The sequence below is a fragment of the Quercus suber genome, unplaced genomic scaffold (genome assembly GCF_002906115.3).
Source record: "Quercus suber isolate HL8 unplaced genomic scaffold, Cork oak 2.0 scaffold_371, whole genome shotgun sequence".
NCBI lineage: Eukaryota > Viridiplantae > Streptophyta > Magnoliopsida > Fagales > Fagaceae > Quercus > Quercus suber.
In genome coordinates, this window is record NW_027069823.1 from 507,861 (window position 1) to 522,881 (window position 15,021).

Sequence of the window (15,021 nt, forward strand, 5' to 3'; positions counted from 1 at the left end):
AAACTAGATACATCATCCATAAGAGCCTCTACCACTAGAGACATGAGACTCTCTCTTTTATTAGTACAGCAAAATATTTTCTAAGAACCTTAGCATACAGTGTTGTCAAATGTTGTTCCACATTTCTCATGCAAAATTGTTCTATTACTCTGTGGGGTAGAGAGAGAAGAAATCAATATATGTGAACTTTTCCTCCCTCATCCTGAATGTGATTAGTAGCAGCCAAGGGAGAACTTTTAATTTTTAGGTAAACTACTTACTCTAAACATTTACTGAGTTAAATGGCTCCTAACCTAGAATTTTCTTCTAATTTTTCCCCTATTTTTTGTTATGGGATTCTTCCCTTTCATAACATCCTTTAAATGCTATCTATCAATACTTTTGGTTTTATCTTTGAAATCAATATTTAACTAGTTGCGAACATATAATAGATTTTAACAAATTTTATTTGTAAATTTTTCTTTTGAAGTTTTCATTATCTTATTGGTTGGATCAGTGAAGCTCTCCTGTATTAAAAACAAAAACAAAAGGAAATAAACAAGACATTCTATTTAGCAAAAAATCTTAAACTTATAACAGTCAAGTTTCACAAATGAGACACTACATCAAAAACATGTTTAACAGTGATAACATAAACACATTCAACAAATTAATAGTGAATTCTTCCTAAAGTTCACTTCCAAAAACACTCCTTGCTATTTTTAGATGAAACATGCCTACAAGTAGCAACAGTGCCTGAAAATTGACATCATTACTGGTTGCTTCTTTCTAAAAGAAATTCCAACAATCGGCACATACATAACTTCCGATAGCAGCAGGAAACCAATGATTCTATCCTCTTCTTGTTTTGGAACCATTTGAGTGGATGCTCTTTATACTATATGCAATCTGTTTGAATCCAATATCTAACGGGTATGTGTGACCTGAAAAACATCAAATAATGTTCAAGCTCACAATACTGACATTATATTCTGCATATCAATAAAGTAAAACTTGATGATGCAAAAGACCCCAAGATAAAGAAACATCAAGTACGAAACATTGTGAATCAAATGGTTATTATCTGCTTTTTCCAAAGAATCAAAAGCATATCCTTGAGGACCTGAGGTTGACAATTCACTCAAAATATATATACATTTATAGCTAAGAATAAGTGTTGTATTTGATAAAATTATGGAACAAAACATTTATATCGTTCAGGGTACATTGAAATACAAAGAGGTCATTCATAATGTAATACACAAATGGGGGAGGACATTGAAATACAAAAAACTTCAATATTAGTATCATATATATAAAGTCGTTGCAGCTCAATGTTACAATAATGATTCATATATAAAAACATTGGTTCAACCACGAAGGAACAACAAATGCCCGCAACCACATCATGAAAAACACATGAAAGACCCACAAAAGCCTTATCTGATCTCCTAAGAAACTTTTGGGGAAATAAAAAAGAAGCTTTTTTAAAAAACTTCATATAGAGGAATTATTTAATCATACTTAAGCACCCTAGTCTTGGATACTAATTAAATTCTCCCCAATGCATTTTACCATTCATTAAAATAAAATCAAAACAACCACTAAAGAAATGCTTAGCAAAAGTGCACCTTCACCAAATTCATATGACTATCCACAAATATAATTTGAATTCAAATTCCAGTGTAAAGTAGTAGATTTAATAGCTATAATGAATAAAAATACACTCTAGAATGGAGAGATGGGCTAGGCTTGGGAGGCAGTAAGAGCAGCTTGAACGATGAAATGGCAGAGAATTTGGCCCTCTAGAATGGAGAGATGGGCTTGGCAGAAGTTTGTGGAGTGAGTAGTAGGTAAGGTAATTTGAAGTGGACATGGAAGGCGTTGGTGCAAGCAGCAGGAAAGCATGAGGCTTCTGAAGCAGATAGCATGAGGATAGAGGAAGAATGTTACTCTAGCAAGAGGTACAAAAACAAAAACTTATGCCTCTCCAACTAAACCAGAAAAGATATTGCAAATTTAATCCCAGAAATACACTTTCAAATCCTCATGTCACAAAAATCTTTCTGTCAGACATTTTGACAAACACCTTGTAAGTAGGTTCTTAAGAGGTCAATCCTTTAGCCTATGTCAATCAATTTGAATTTCCATTTACATATATCCATCGACATTCACGACATCAGTATGCTCCACCATTTCATTGAGACAAATAAAAATCCTCATACCTAATGTAAGTATATAACCACAGTTCTCTAACAGAACAAAATGACAGCAACCTCCGACCACAGTCTACCATGTCAGACCACTCCCTGATGAAAGCTGGGCCCCTTTGATGGACCTCCACCACATGCAGTCTCTCACCAAATTAAATGTCAACAAAGCTCGACCATAGTCTACCATGTCAGACCACTCTCTGATGAAAGCTGGGCCCCTTTGATGGACCTCCATCACATGCAGTCTCTCACCAAAATGTCAGTAAAGCTCGACCACAGTCTAGTAGGTTGCAATAGACGAAATATGGATGAAAACATGCAGCACAAACTTCACACAAGGCCTCAGGAAAACAAAGTTCAAAGAGGTCCATATCAGTGACTCACTCCAAGCTCAGCAGTCCTCTATTTAACATGGGGATTAAAACAGTGGCATAGTGGTTTTATATTCGTTCTCCTATATTTTACTATGAATATTGTACTCACCTACAAATTTTTTTTTTTCAATTAATGTTGATGTGTCTCTTGTAAGAAAATCACATTGTGCCTATATTCTTTGACACACTGCCATCCATTAGCATTTACACTTTCATGGCCAAGAATCACCAAGCTTGTATCTTTCGTAGTATTCTCCACAAGCCCCTTGTCAGTAAGTGACAGAGGCTTGACTTTCCCAAAATCAACATCTTAGTCTTTAAAAATAGTTGAGGATACACCATAATCGGAAGAAGAAGTGATGCAAGACAACCTAGACTTCCCACCTAGATTAGTGATACCAAGTTGATGCAGGACAACCTAGGCTTCCCACCTAGATTAGTCCTACCGAAGAACCTTAGGCTTCCCACCTAAGGCGTTTGGAATCACCACCAAACAATTCAATGAAAATAATCTCAATAATAATAATAATCTGTAAAGTACAAAAGAAACCATTTGGAGCTTTATATACAGCTTCCAGAAATCACAAAGATAAAGATAAACTCTCCTAAACAATCTCAAATACTAATCAAATACTAAAGATAAACTCAAATAAAGATAACATAAATGATAAAGATAATCTCCACAGATGTGCTATCATGTGGTGTCCGCACCAACTCCCCTAGGGTGGGAGAAACTCGACCCCGTCGAGTAGAGCTCATGAGGATCAAGTGACATCAGAATAAACTCCATCAAGACACAAGCTCACAGGGTCAACAAGGCGCCTCCGCCGACGCTCATTTGTGCGAGTGATAGGAGGTAGAGATGAAGTGGTAGCAAGTGAATCCAAGTAAGCCTCCAAAAGAGCGGGATCAAGCTGCTGCAACTCCTTTCTGGTGATCCATGTACAATCAAAATCAGGCCGTCCTCGCCAGCGAACCAAGAAGCGCTGAACTGTTCCATCCCTAGTGAAAAGAGACTGCTCATCCAAAATAACATCAAAAATATCTTCATGTGCCTTTTGGAAACAAGATGGTGTAGGGCTCGGAACAGGGTTAGCCAAAGAAGAAGAGGGAGGATCATCAAAAGGGTCTTAGGGAATAACTGCTGGACCTTTAAAAGCAATTAAATCAGCAATATTAAAAGTAGAACTAATACCATAATCTGAAGGTATATCAATCACATAAGCATTAGGTCCAAGTTTCTTTAATACCTTGAATGGGCCAGCACTGCGGGCCTGCAATTTCTTAACGGTTCCTGAAGGGTACCGTTCAAGCCTGATACGAATCATAACATAATCTCCTACATCAAAGTCTAAATGACATCGATGTAAATCAGCTTGAGTCTTATACTTAAGATTACTAGCATGAATTCGTTTGTTGATCTCTTTATGCAGCTCATGCATGTGACTAGCAAACTCTACTGCAGACACAGAAACCCTATCATGTGAGGACATTGGGAGAAGGTCTAAAGGTCTCCTAGGTGTATAACCATGAACAACTTCAAATGGGCTCATACCTATGGACCTATTGACTGAGTTATTGTATGCAAATTGGGCTACAGGGAGTATAGATTCCCACGTCTTACCATTCTCACCTATGAGACACCTCAAAAGATTTCCTAGACTCCTATTGACAACCTTAGTTTGACCATCAGTTTGAGGATGGTATGCTGTGGAGAATTTCAACTTTGTTCCCATCATGTGCCAAAGGGTCTTCCAAAAATAGCTCATGAATTTAACATCCCTATTGGACACAATTGTTTTAGGTAACCCATACAACTTAACAATCTCATCAAAGAAAATCTTGGCTACCTTGGATGCATCAAAAGTCTTAGAGCATGGAAGAAAATGAGCCATCTTAGAGAACCGGTTTACCACTACAAGGATGGAATCAAACTTCCTAAGGGTACGGGGAAGACCTAGTATAAAGTCCATGCTAATATCCTCCCAAGGACAGTGTGGAACTGGTAGAGGAGTGTAAAGGCCAGTATTTTGCTTACAATGCTTAGCCAATTGACATTGACGACATTGACCAATTATTTTAGCAACATCTCTCTTAAGACTTGGCCAATAGAACAGCCTCTCTACCTCTTCAATTGTCTTATCAAGTCCAAAATGTCCTGAAAGTCCTCCCGCATGCACTTCCCAAACCAAAAAATCTCTAACTGATGTGCGGGGAATACAAAGCTTATTGGCTTTAAACAAGTAGCCATCTCGGAGGATAAAATCATCAACAACCTGAAGATGGTTAGTCCGAAGTGTAGTTTACACTTCTCCAAAATCTGGGCAAGATTCATACTCCTCTTGCAACTTCTCAAACCCTATGACTTTTGTGCTCATCACAAAAAGTAAGGTGATTCGGCGACTCAAAACATCAGCTACCTTATTCTCAACACCAGCTTTATGTCTCAAAACAAAAGAGAATCTTTGCAAATACTCAACCCAAGGGACATGTCGAGCATTTAATTTCTTTTGGGAATTGATGTGGCGGAGAGCATCATGATCAAAATAAATGACAAACTCATGGGGTGTCAAATAATGGCTCCAATATCTTAAAGCTTGTACCACAGCATAGAGTTCTTTGTCATTTGTTGAATACTTCTTCTTAGCCTCATTTAATTTCTCACTAAAGTAAGCTATAGGGTGACAATCTTGGCTAAGAACTCCTCCTATGCCTACACTAGACGCATCACATTCCACTTCAAAGACCTTATCAAAGTTTGGGAGGCGCATCACCAGTGCTTCTGTCATCTTCTTCTTGATTTCTTTAAATGCTTTACTAGCAGCATTTGACCATTGGAATTCGCCTTGCTTCATACAATTAGTGATTGGTGCCATGATTGTACTAAATCCAAGTATGAAGCGGCGATAGAAGGTTGCAAGCCCATGAAAACTGCGAACCTCATGAATGTTCTTGGGTTCGGGCCAATCCACTATGGCCTTGACCTTTTGTGGGTCAGCAGAAAATCCTTTGGATGAGACCACAAAACCTAAGAAAATGACAATATCAGTGAAGAAAGAGCATTTCTTTAGGTTGGCATACAAATCTTCTCTCCTCAAAGTGGAACAAACTTGTTTAAGATGGTCCAAATGTTGCTCCTTTGATTACTATAAATGAGGATGTCATTAAAGTACACTACCACAAATCATGAGAGGCCTTAGTACTTGTGTCATCATTCTCATAAAAGTACTAGGAGCATTTGATAAACCAAAGGGCATCACAAGCCACTCATATAGACCATCATTTGTCTTAAAAGCAGTCTTCCATTCATCACCTGGGCGGATCCTAATCTGATAGTATCCACTTTTCAAATCAATCTTCGAAAAGATTGTGGCTTCTGACATCATATCAAACATATCATCTAACCTAGGGATAGGAAAACGATACTTCACAGTAATCTTATTGATTGCGCGACTATCCACGCACATTCTCCAGGATCCATCTTTCTTTGGGGTCAAAAGTGTAGGGACTGTACATAGGCTTAAACTTTCACGCACAAATCCTTTGTGCAAGAGCTCATCCACTTGTCTAACCATTTCATCATGTTGAGGAGGGCTTATTCTATAGTGGGGCAAATTTGGGAGTGCTACTCCCAGGACAAGATCTATGGCGTGTTGAATATCACGCATAGGAGGCAATTGATTTGGAAGCTCCTTAGGGAAAACATCTTGGAACTCTTGAAGCACTGACCAGACTTCTTTTCTTGGTTCTTCAAAGGTATCTAGTGCAGCTTCCTTAACAACCAAAGCAAAGATGATGGAGTCTTGATTGACAGCTCGTTCAAGTTCTTTTGGTCTAATGAGGTTCATACTTTGCTTCTTGGGCTCTTCTCTAGCCTTACTTGCACTAACAAACTTAGTTTTGACGGGGTTAAGCTAAATCCTTTGTCCATTGTGCATGAAGGAACAAGAGTTCGAGCGATCATAAAGAGTGACATCTAAATCATAGAGCCATGGTCGTCCCAAAATTATGTGTCCTACATCCATTGGAATCACATCACATGAAATCTGAGCCTTGTATGAGAGGATATGAATAAGAACAAGACACTTGTCCTTGATGGTGATAGATGAATCATCTACCCAAGAAACCTTATAGGGCTTAGGATGGGCCACTAACTTCAAAGCTAGGAGGGAGACAAGTTTAGAAGAAACTGCATTAATGCAACTTCCACTGTCAATGATAACCTTGCAATTTGTGGTTCCACACTTAACAAAGGTTTGGAAGATAGTATTTCTTTTCCAATCATCACTTTCTTTGGACTGTGCTAGAGTACACCTAGCAACACTCATTACAGGAGTATCAAGACTACCCTCACTGAGATTATCAAAAGATGGTAGAGCTCTAATGCAAGCCAAGTGGGTGGAATCATCCTCTCCTATTTCTACAATGTCTTTAATGTTAGGCTCATAGACTACTTCTTCTACCTCTTCCTCTCCATCCAATTCTTCAATCAACAAAGTCTTATTAGGACATTGGGCAGCCATATGACCAAAGCCCTGACACTTAAAGCACTGGATTCTAGAATTGGGCCTAAATGTCTCTCTAACTACACTCTTCCCTTTGTCTTCTGGGCGCAAGGGCCTATTGTTGGGATTGGGTCTAGTTTGAGGACCTTGTTGGTATCTACCCTGAGGATTCTCTTCTATGTGCAAGGGTCTATTGTTGGGGTAAAGCCTATTTTGGGTACCTTGGAGGTATTTACCTTGGGGACCATCAAAATTGTTGTGAGGCAACATGTGATTGTCAAACCTCCTTCCACCTTGGGGCCTAGGGATTAGCTTTAAATCTTGCACTAAGGTATAAGCATCATCAAGAGTTAAGATCTGTCGGGCCACCAATTCTCTTTGAAGATCATAATTAAGACCTTTCCTAAATTTATTCAAGGTAATTGGCTCATCTTCAGTTGCATTGCTACGTATCCTGTACTCTTCAAATTGTTCTACGTACTCAGTAGCAGACCTATTGTCTTGTCTCAAATCATGCCATTGATCCAACAAGTTGCCTAGATGAGAGACTGGGAAGTACTTTTCATTGAGCTTGGCCTTCATTTCTTCCCAAAGAGTTATGGGTGGCTGGCGGGTCTTACGGAGGTGGTTGACAACACTATCCCAATGGAGTTTTGCTCTTCCTACAAGTTTCATTTTGGCAAACCTAACCTTTCTATCCTCAGATAGGTCATACCACTCAAAGAAATGCTCCATCTCTCGCACCCAATCATTGTAGACCTGGGGGTTCCTAACACCATCAAAGGTAGGGGCCTCTACTTTGATATGCTTAGCTGAGTTGTCTTCATTGTCTCTATGGTCTTGCCTCAGGTGAGTGCCATGTCTATTATTATTTCTTCCATTATGTGTATTATCCTCGTCATACCTAGCCTCTAAATGGCCTAGACGGGCAGTAAGCTCAGCAATGGCTTCTCTTAATTCATCTTGGGGTGGAGGATCCATGTTTAGGCAGGATTGGGGACTAGACTGGGATTTAGAAGTAGACTCTGATTTGGAATTAGATTGTTCTTCAGAACTAGTTACTAGACAACCACTACACAAATGCATGCAAAGAGATCAACAAACTAATTCTAGCAAGTGAATAGTAAGGATAAAACTCAAGTTAAATTATATGTGAAGAGCATGAATTCCACGGGTTGTTGCATTCAAGCAGTACTAGCTTTAACAAGAATTAAATTAAAATGACCTAAATGTTGCAATGTGATTAGGCTAGTTCAACTACTAATACTGAGAATTAATTACTTTAAAGGATTTTTTTTTTTTGGCTAAAATAGAAGGTTGAAAGAAAATAAACCAGCAGCTAAAATAATAAATTCATGTGAAAGTTTAAGCAGAACAAAAGGATAAAGGCAGTAGCATGTTACTGAAGGTAAGGTTGAGGCACATAGTAGACATATTGATATTAAATTTGAAAGTGCATTTCAATTCGTGAAGATAGGAAAGTCCACACCTTGTTTGGGCTGACTTAACAACTTGGGCCTTACTGAACAGTGGGTCACGCGACTCACGCTATTAATAATGGGAAGTTGGGCTTGTGTTCCTCACGTGTAGTGGCACTAGAACCTTCTTGAGACTTCTGCTTGACCTGACTTGACTTTTTTTTTTTTTTTTTAATACAATAAAGAAAGAACTAGAATATAAAGCTAAAGTCTTATCTGCCAAGTTCAAAAACTAAACAACGAAACCAGAGAAACTAAAAACAAAGGAAACTAAAAGAGAAGAAGCAGCGGCATGAAAATCTTTGGAGTTGACGGCGAAAAGGCGGCTGGGCTCGTCGGTGATGACTGTCAGCGGCACTTCGAAGGTGGAGATTGGAGCTGGTGAGTCAGATCTCAGAACCCATGAAGCAGCATGGTGGGAGTGATGGTGACGGCGTGTTGACGGTGGTTATTGGAGATGATTTCGACGGCGGGTTGTGCGAAGACGTCATTCCGTTGGTGGGATCGGCGGCTTGGTGATGGATGTCAACTCTCTTGTTCTCGATCTGGCGGTTTGAGGTTGTGGATCTGAATTTTTTTTTTTTTTGGGTGGAATTTATGTTCTCTGTTTCTGATCTAGTGGTAGTCCTTAGAGTCGGGCACGGATTGGGGTCACAGGTTTTGGGAGAGTAGTGGGATTTTCTATTGGTTTTGGGATGAAGAATTCGTGTAGGTAAAGAGGGTACATGGTACGGATTGGTTCAGGTTCTGGTTTGCAGATTTCGTGAGGTAAGAAATTGGGTAGCTTTGGTTTGCAAATCTCGTGGGGTAAGTATTTGAGTAATGGCATGTCTGGTGGTTGATTTGTTTTCTGATGGTGAGTGTGGCTATGGGTTGTCAGTCGTGATTTTGGGTTGCTGAAAGAGGAGATCAGGTTGGGCTCTGATACCAAGTTGATGCAGGACAACCTAGGCTTCCCACCTAGATTAGTCCTACCGAAAAACCTTAGGTGGGAAGCTTCCCACCTAAGGCGTTTGGAATCACCACCAAACAATTCAATGAAAATATTCTCAATAATAATAATAATATGTAAAGTATAAAAGAAACCATCTGGAGCTTTATATACAGCTTTCAAGAATTACAAAGATAAAGATAAACTCTCCTAAATAATCTCAAATACTAATCCAATATTAAAGATAAACTCAAATAAAGATAACATAAATGATAAAGATAATCTCTACAGATATGCTGTCATGTGGTGTCCGCACCAAGAAGCCTGTTCAATACAGATTTTTTTTTTCCTCTCACAATGAATAAAAAAAACATATAAATATAGTTACCCTTTCACAAATTATACGCAAATGTCATTATATAGAATTTTTATCTTATTATATCAAAGCCTTTACAAACCACTCTAAAGTCTAAAGGCAACAAATAAAATTCAACTAAAACTTCACTCTTTTTCGTAGCATAAATTTAGGAGGTTCATATGCTTGATATAGAAAATATTACACATTATAAAAATCTTAATACTAAAACAATTACACATTACAACAATACAATGACAAAGGCAACAATGAATGGGAGAAACAGCTACTTATGTTCCAGTTGATTGGGAAAACTGAAAAGAACAGTGTCTTGTTTGATCAGGCCCTTGAAAATCCTCAAAACATTGGCATTTGAAGCTAAGCCTAACAGTATTAACAAGAGCAATATAAATAAAAAGTTAAATGTAATAAAAAATGCAAAAAGAAAATTGTCTATAATGTGTGAAAGGGTGAAATTCAGGCTTACCAACTATAATTCATAGGCAAGTAAAACTTAAGCACTCAAACATCTTTCCTGTCCACAATAAACAAACTTGGTAATGTGAATACTAACATTAGTAAAAGAGTTGTCTACAAATTAGAATTTGAACAATGCTTGTTGTCCAATTATTGCTTCATGCTACTCACAATGATATCTATAAAATTCTTGATTAGTTTCAAGCTAATCATCATACTAGAAGCTATTTATTTACTAGAAGCATCAGTATAAGAAAGAGGAAAAAACAGTGAAGGGGAACCATTAAAATTTCAATATGTTATCAATCGGGAACAATGTTTCTGATCATATTCTGGGTTGAAGCTGGTTGAAAAAATGTAGCGGCTTATGAAAAATGATGCCTATAATTGTATGTGTGAAAGACTTTGATAATTTACAGTAAATGTTATAGTCTAATAATGGATAAATGGGTGGGGACGAACCTGTAATTTTCTGAAAGTGGTGTGGGCACTTTGGTCCTCCATGAATCAACTTTGTAGACGCTTTAACAATTCTGAATTACCAAGCGTGTACCAATTGTAGTTTTGTCCATGAGTCCTATAACTGAAAGTGACAGAGGGAATATGCTTGATTTCCCCAAAATTAGGGCCTTCATCTGGTTACAAACTAAGAACGAATTCGGTTGGCATTTCATTAAATTGCAGATTTTGTAGGCTGTTCATATGGAGGATGCCAGAGGGCACCTCTTTCAGCTGTGGGCAATCTCCAATTTCAAGCTTTTCAAGAAGAGGTAGGGCACCTTCATATATCATCAACCTATTCAATCCTTCCAAATGTAAAAGCCCTAGATAATTGAGTTTCTGGAAGCCTCCTCCCTTAATATGTAATTGATCACCTCTATATCCATCTTGAAGCTTATGACTCATCAAATTAGGTAGAGCTTGAAGGACATTTAATGGATCTTCCATTAATTTTGACCTCCTTAAAGAAATTGAAGCTATACTCTTGAGTTTGGGAATCCATTCTGGCCACTTTTCTAGTCGCCCATGTAGGCCAAGACTTTGTAGGAGGGGACGAGGAGAAGGCATCGATTGCAAATTAAGAACTTCTTTCTCACTTGTTGCTTTAATTTGCAATGACCGTAGGTGGCTCATTTTTTGTATCACAGTGCACAAATCCAACCCATTCTCTTTCTTCAATTTAGAGATCGACAATCTCCTCAATTGTGCCAAACTTCCCAATTCTGTAATAAGGGTAGCGCTAGTGGCTTCAATTTTAAAAAGCTTTTTTAAGGACTCTAAACGCCCAATGCCATTTGGTATCTTTATCCCACGGAAAGAATTTATATTGTATTTATTATCTCTGTTAAAATTGTAAGCTGCAAGATATCGTAGCTTACAAAGTCCACTAATCTCCGCTAGAAGCTCATACACAAGGGAATTTTTCAAATTTAACATCTCTAGGTTGTACAATTTACCTATGGACTTTGGAAGGATTTGCACTTTTGTATCTTTTAGGCTTAAATATCTTAGATGGAACAAGCTTCCCACTTCTTTAGGAATACAATCGATAGGAGCACCTTCAAAATCCATTACTTTCATGAGCTTGAAATTTGCAAAACAAGTTATTAGAAAAGAATTGAGTACTTCATCTAACCCCAAAATGAGAATAGAAAGAGTTTGGGAACTAGTAGCACTCTGCAAAGGAGTTTTTACATTGTTTTGAATTGAGAGACGTCGAGCAATTCCATTAAAATTTGGGTAGTTTTGCATTGAGACCAAATGAAAACCCAACTCCTCTAACCTAGAAAGAATGACCTCAAACTTCATATCATGAATACGACAACTTCTAGTCCTGCCAATAGAATTGACTACATCCACTTGAACCAAGCTTATGTGAATAAGCTAGTTTAAATAGCCTTATGCAACCTCTTCCAATGTTATCCCTTGCATTTCTTTTACAAAACCTTCTGCAATCCAAAGTCGAATTAGTCTTGCACAATTAATGTAGTAGTCCTCAGGAAACATTCCAAAATATAATAAGCAAGCTTTGAGGTTTTAAGATAGATCATGATAACTAAGAGATAGAATTTTGGAAATATCTTGTAGATCAAGATTACTTTTTAGCTCTGAACTAAGACTATTATGAAATTTCATTAATAATCTTGTCTTTGGTTGACAAGAGACCCCCTATAGCAACAATTGCTAGTGGCAATCCTTCACATCTCTCAACAACGGCACATGATAACTTAACTAACTCAGGGGGACAAAGCCCCTTTTCACGTTGAAACACCTTCTTGCAAAAGAGCTCCCAAGCTTTTTCTAAAGGTAGAACTAGTAGTATATACAAATAATTAGAAGGAGCAAGATCCTCATTTCGAGATGTGATTAATATTCTACTGCCTTTTTCATTTTTAGGTAAAGCAAGTTCTATGTAACCCCAAAATTCTTTTTTCCATACATCATCAAAAACTACTGCATACCTATGCTCATGTAAATATAGCCTTATTTGCTCCATTTGTGTTGTTTGTTTCATTGTGTCAATTTCCACATGAATAGACTGCTTCTTTGCCTTGTAGAGTTGCTTTATCATGTTCCTTAATAGCTCCTCCATCTTGTATGATTGAGACACAGTGATCCAAGCATGACAATCAAAGTGTGCTCTCACTTTATCATTTTCATACACTTTTTTTACAAGAGTGGTCTTACCAAGCCCCCCAATACCAAACGTTGAAATCACCATGCGATTTGATGGTCCTTCTACCAACCAATTTATCAATTTTTCTCTATAAGACTCAATGCCCACGACCTTTGCTTCCTCAATGAGAAGGGATGCTATTCGAGGATCATGCCATGTATTACTTATAGTGTCACTATTGGATCTTCTTTGCTCTATGACATTAGAGCCATATCTTTCACCATTCTTTTTGATGTTCTCGAGTTTCCTGTTGATACCTTGTAAGGTTGAATTTTATCAACCATCTTGTTGGCTTTATTCTGTGTCAATTTGCTTGTAATTTTAGCACTTAGTAACCCTGTATTTAGGTGGGATTCATGTAAGGGTTGTGTGTGAAGAGAGTGTGAAGAAAAGCTCAAGTTTGTGCAAAGAAGCAGAGTTTCGTGGCTAGGACTCGCGGCTGACTTGCGACTGGCAAGCCGCCAACTGCAAGCACGTGAGAAGCACACAGGAGAGCTGAAGGGTCGCGCCAGCTGTCATACTACAGGACAAAAGTCCCAGGCTGGCCAGGCTGTTATCTCGCGACTTGAACTCGCGACTTGGACAAGCCGCGAGGCCAAGCCGCCAACCAGCCCTGTTTGGAAAAAACTGTCTCTTCATATTCCAAACATACACCACTATATATAGACCCTTATACCCACTAAATGTAGAGCTTCCAAAGAGAATTTTGTGAGAGAAACCCTAGAGAAATACAAGATTGATTCATCCACAATCTTTACCTTAGAGACTCTACAAATTCCTCTACTCCCTTCCTCTCCATTGTCATACCCTTGAGAGGTTATTGACCAAATCATTTTCGCACCACACCCACGTCTGTGAGAATGTTTATTTGGTGCTAAGGGAAGCAGTTTGGGAAGGAACCAATGGTGATTAGTTGATGCTATGGGCTATAGCGGAATCTGATAAGCTAGAAAAGAAAAAGGTTCGGTGCAACCTCGTTGGAGCAGCAAGCTTGGAGGGCTTAGGTACCTGGGTAGATTAGGCTTGGAGGGTCATTGCTGTTCATGTATCCCAACTACATTTTCTAATGGATTATCTCACTGCTTGGAGGGCGGCGGAGACGTTTTATGCCGAGGACTTCGGTTTTCTCTTTGATAACACATCGTGTGTTGTCCATGTGTTTGCATCTTCCTTCCCTTTATCTTTGTCTTATATTTACTGCTGTGGATGTGTTTATATTTGCCTTAGATTAGTTATCAATTCTGTGATTGGCTTATGTTCATGTTCCGCACATTAATTGTTTGATTATAAGCTTGAATTGATAATTTATAATTTGGGGTCTAAACGTTCAAGGGTGTTTCATACCCATTTTGAACTTTCATACCTTGAATCTCAGAGGCTATCACATGTCGTGCTTTTAGGTTTATGATAATGTGAAAAACCTTACGGAGAAAATAGAAGCATTGCCTTTGCCCGTGAGGTTGTTTTGCAAAATGAAGTATGTATTCATCAATGACATCTTCTATGTGATAAGCTTCTTCCCTCACTTGTTTCACCCGTGTCTTTGCTACATTGTCCATGTGATCCTTCTCGGCCCTTATATCAGCATCCTTAAGGAAAGATTGAATCATATCGATTTCACGTATGATGCTTTTAACTTCTTCATGGATACCCTTAAGTAATTTCGCTTCTTGGGCTAACAACGGGACCAAATTGTGTATAACTAGGCTGAATGCACTTTCTGCCATTTCTCCTTCCTTCTTAGATCACTGGTCATAGTGAAGTGCAAATAAATCAACTTAGTGTTAGATGTAAAAAAAATAAATCCACATTCAGCTGTAAAATGGCAAAAAAAAAATAATAATCTCCTATGGTTCGCAATATTACGTTGTGAGCAAGAAGGTTAAGGTTCGGCAAGCCCACCAGGTGCAGTAGAATCAAAGAATTGTTTCCTCAAGCTAGCAACCTATTTTAATAACGATAAGTCAATACGAATTACACAAACAATACATATGAAAATATATGTCACATAATTATAGTAATCTAATTGACC

The 15,021-nt window shown here is 38.2% G+C and overlaps 2 protein-coding genes and 2 long non-coding RNA genes across 4 annotated transcripts; all 4 read right to left on the reverse strand.

Moving 5' to 3' along the window:
- Nucleotides 1-614: 614 nt before the first annotated feature.
- LOC136061989 (uncharacterized) lies at nucleotides 615-3,130 on the reverse strand. The gene is made up of 2 exons (XR_010623836.1): nucleotides 2,205-3,130; nucleotides 615-923 (listed from the first exon to the last, which is right to left on the reverse strand). It is a non-coding gene; the product is annotated as an uncharacterized LOC136061989 (long non-coding RNA).
- Nucleotides 3,131-6,480: 3,350 nt separating this feature from the next.
- On the reverse strand, nucleotides 6,481-8,052 carry LOC112036373 (uncharacterized). Its single transcript, XM_024069177.1, has one exon. It carries the CDS (start codon nucleotides 8,050-8,052, stop codon nucleotides 6,481-6,483), a length of 1,572 nt encoding a protein of 523 aa, XP_023924945.1.
- Nucleotides 8,053-9,879: 1,827 nt separating this feature from the next.
- Nucleotides 9,880-11,685, reverse strand: LOC136061988 (uncharacterized). The gene is made up of 3 exons (XR_010623835.1): nucleotides 10,775-11,685; nucleotides 10,323-10,370; nucleotides 9,880-10,219 (listed from the first exon to the last, which is right to left on the reverse strand). It is a non-coding gene; the product is annotated as an uncharacterized LOC136061988 (long non-coding RNA).
- Nucleotides 11,686-12,434: 749 nt separating this feature from the next.
- On the reverse strand, nucleotides 12,435-14,716 carry LOC112036375 (disease resistance protein RPM1-like). Its single transcript, XM_024069178.1, has 2 exons — nucleotides 14,334-14,716; nucleotides 12,435-13,236 (listed from the first exon to the last, which is right to left on the reverse strand). Exons 1-2 carry the CDS (start codon nucleotides 14,714-14,716, stop codon nucleotides 12,435-12,437), a joined length of 1,185 nt encoding a protein of 394 aa, XP_023924946.1.
- Between the last annotated feature and the right edge of the window lie 305 nt (nucleotides 14,717-15,021).

Coding starts and splice junctions, on each gene's coding strand:
- LOC112036375 (XM_024069178.1), bottom strand. CDS start 14,716: ATGGCAGAAAGTGCATTCAGCCTAGTTATACACAATTTGGTCCCGTTG. Junction 13,237..14,333: donor GGTATGAAAGTTCAAAATGG/GTATGAAACACC, acceptor AGGTATCAACAG/GAAACTCGAGAACATCAAAA.
- LOC112036373 (XM_024069177.1), bottom strand. CDS start 8,052: ATGGATCCTCCACCCCAAGATGAATTAAGAGAAGCCATTGCTGAGCTT.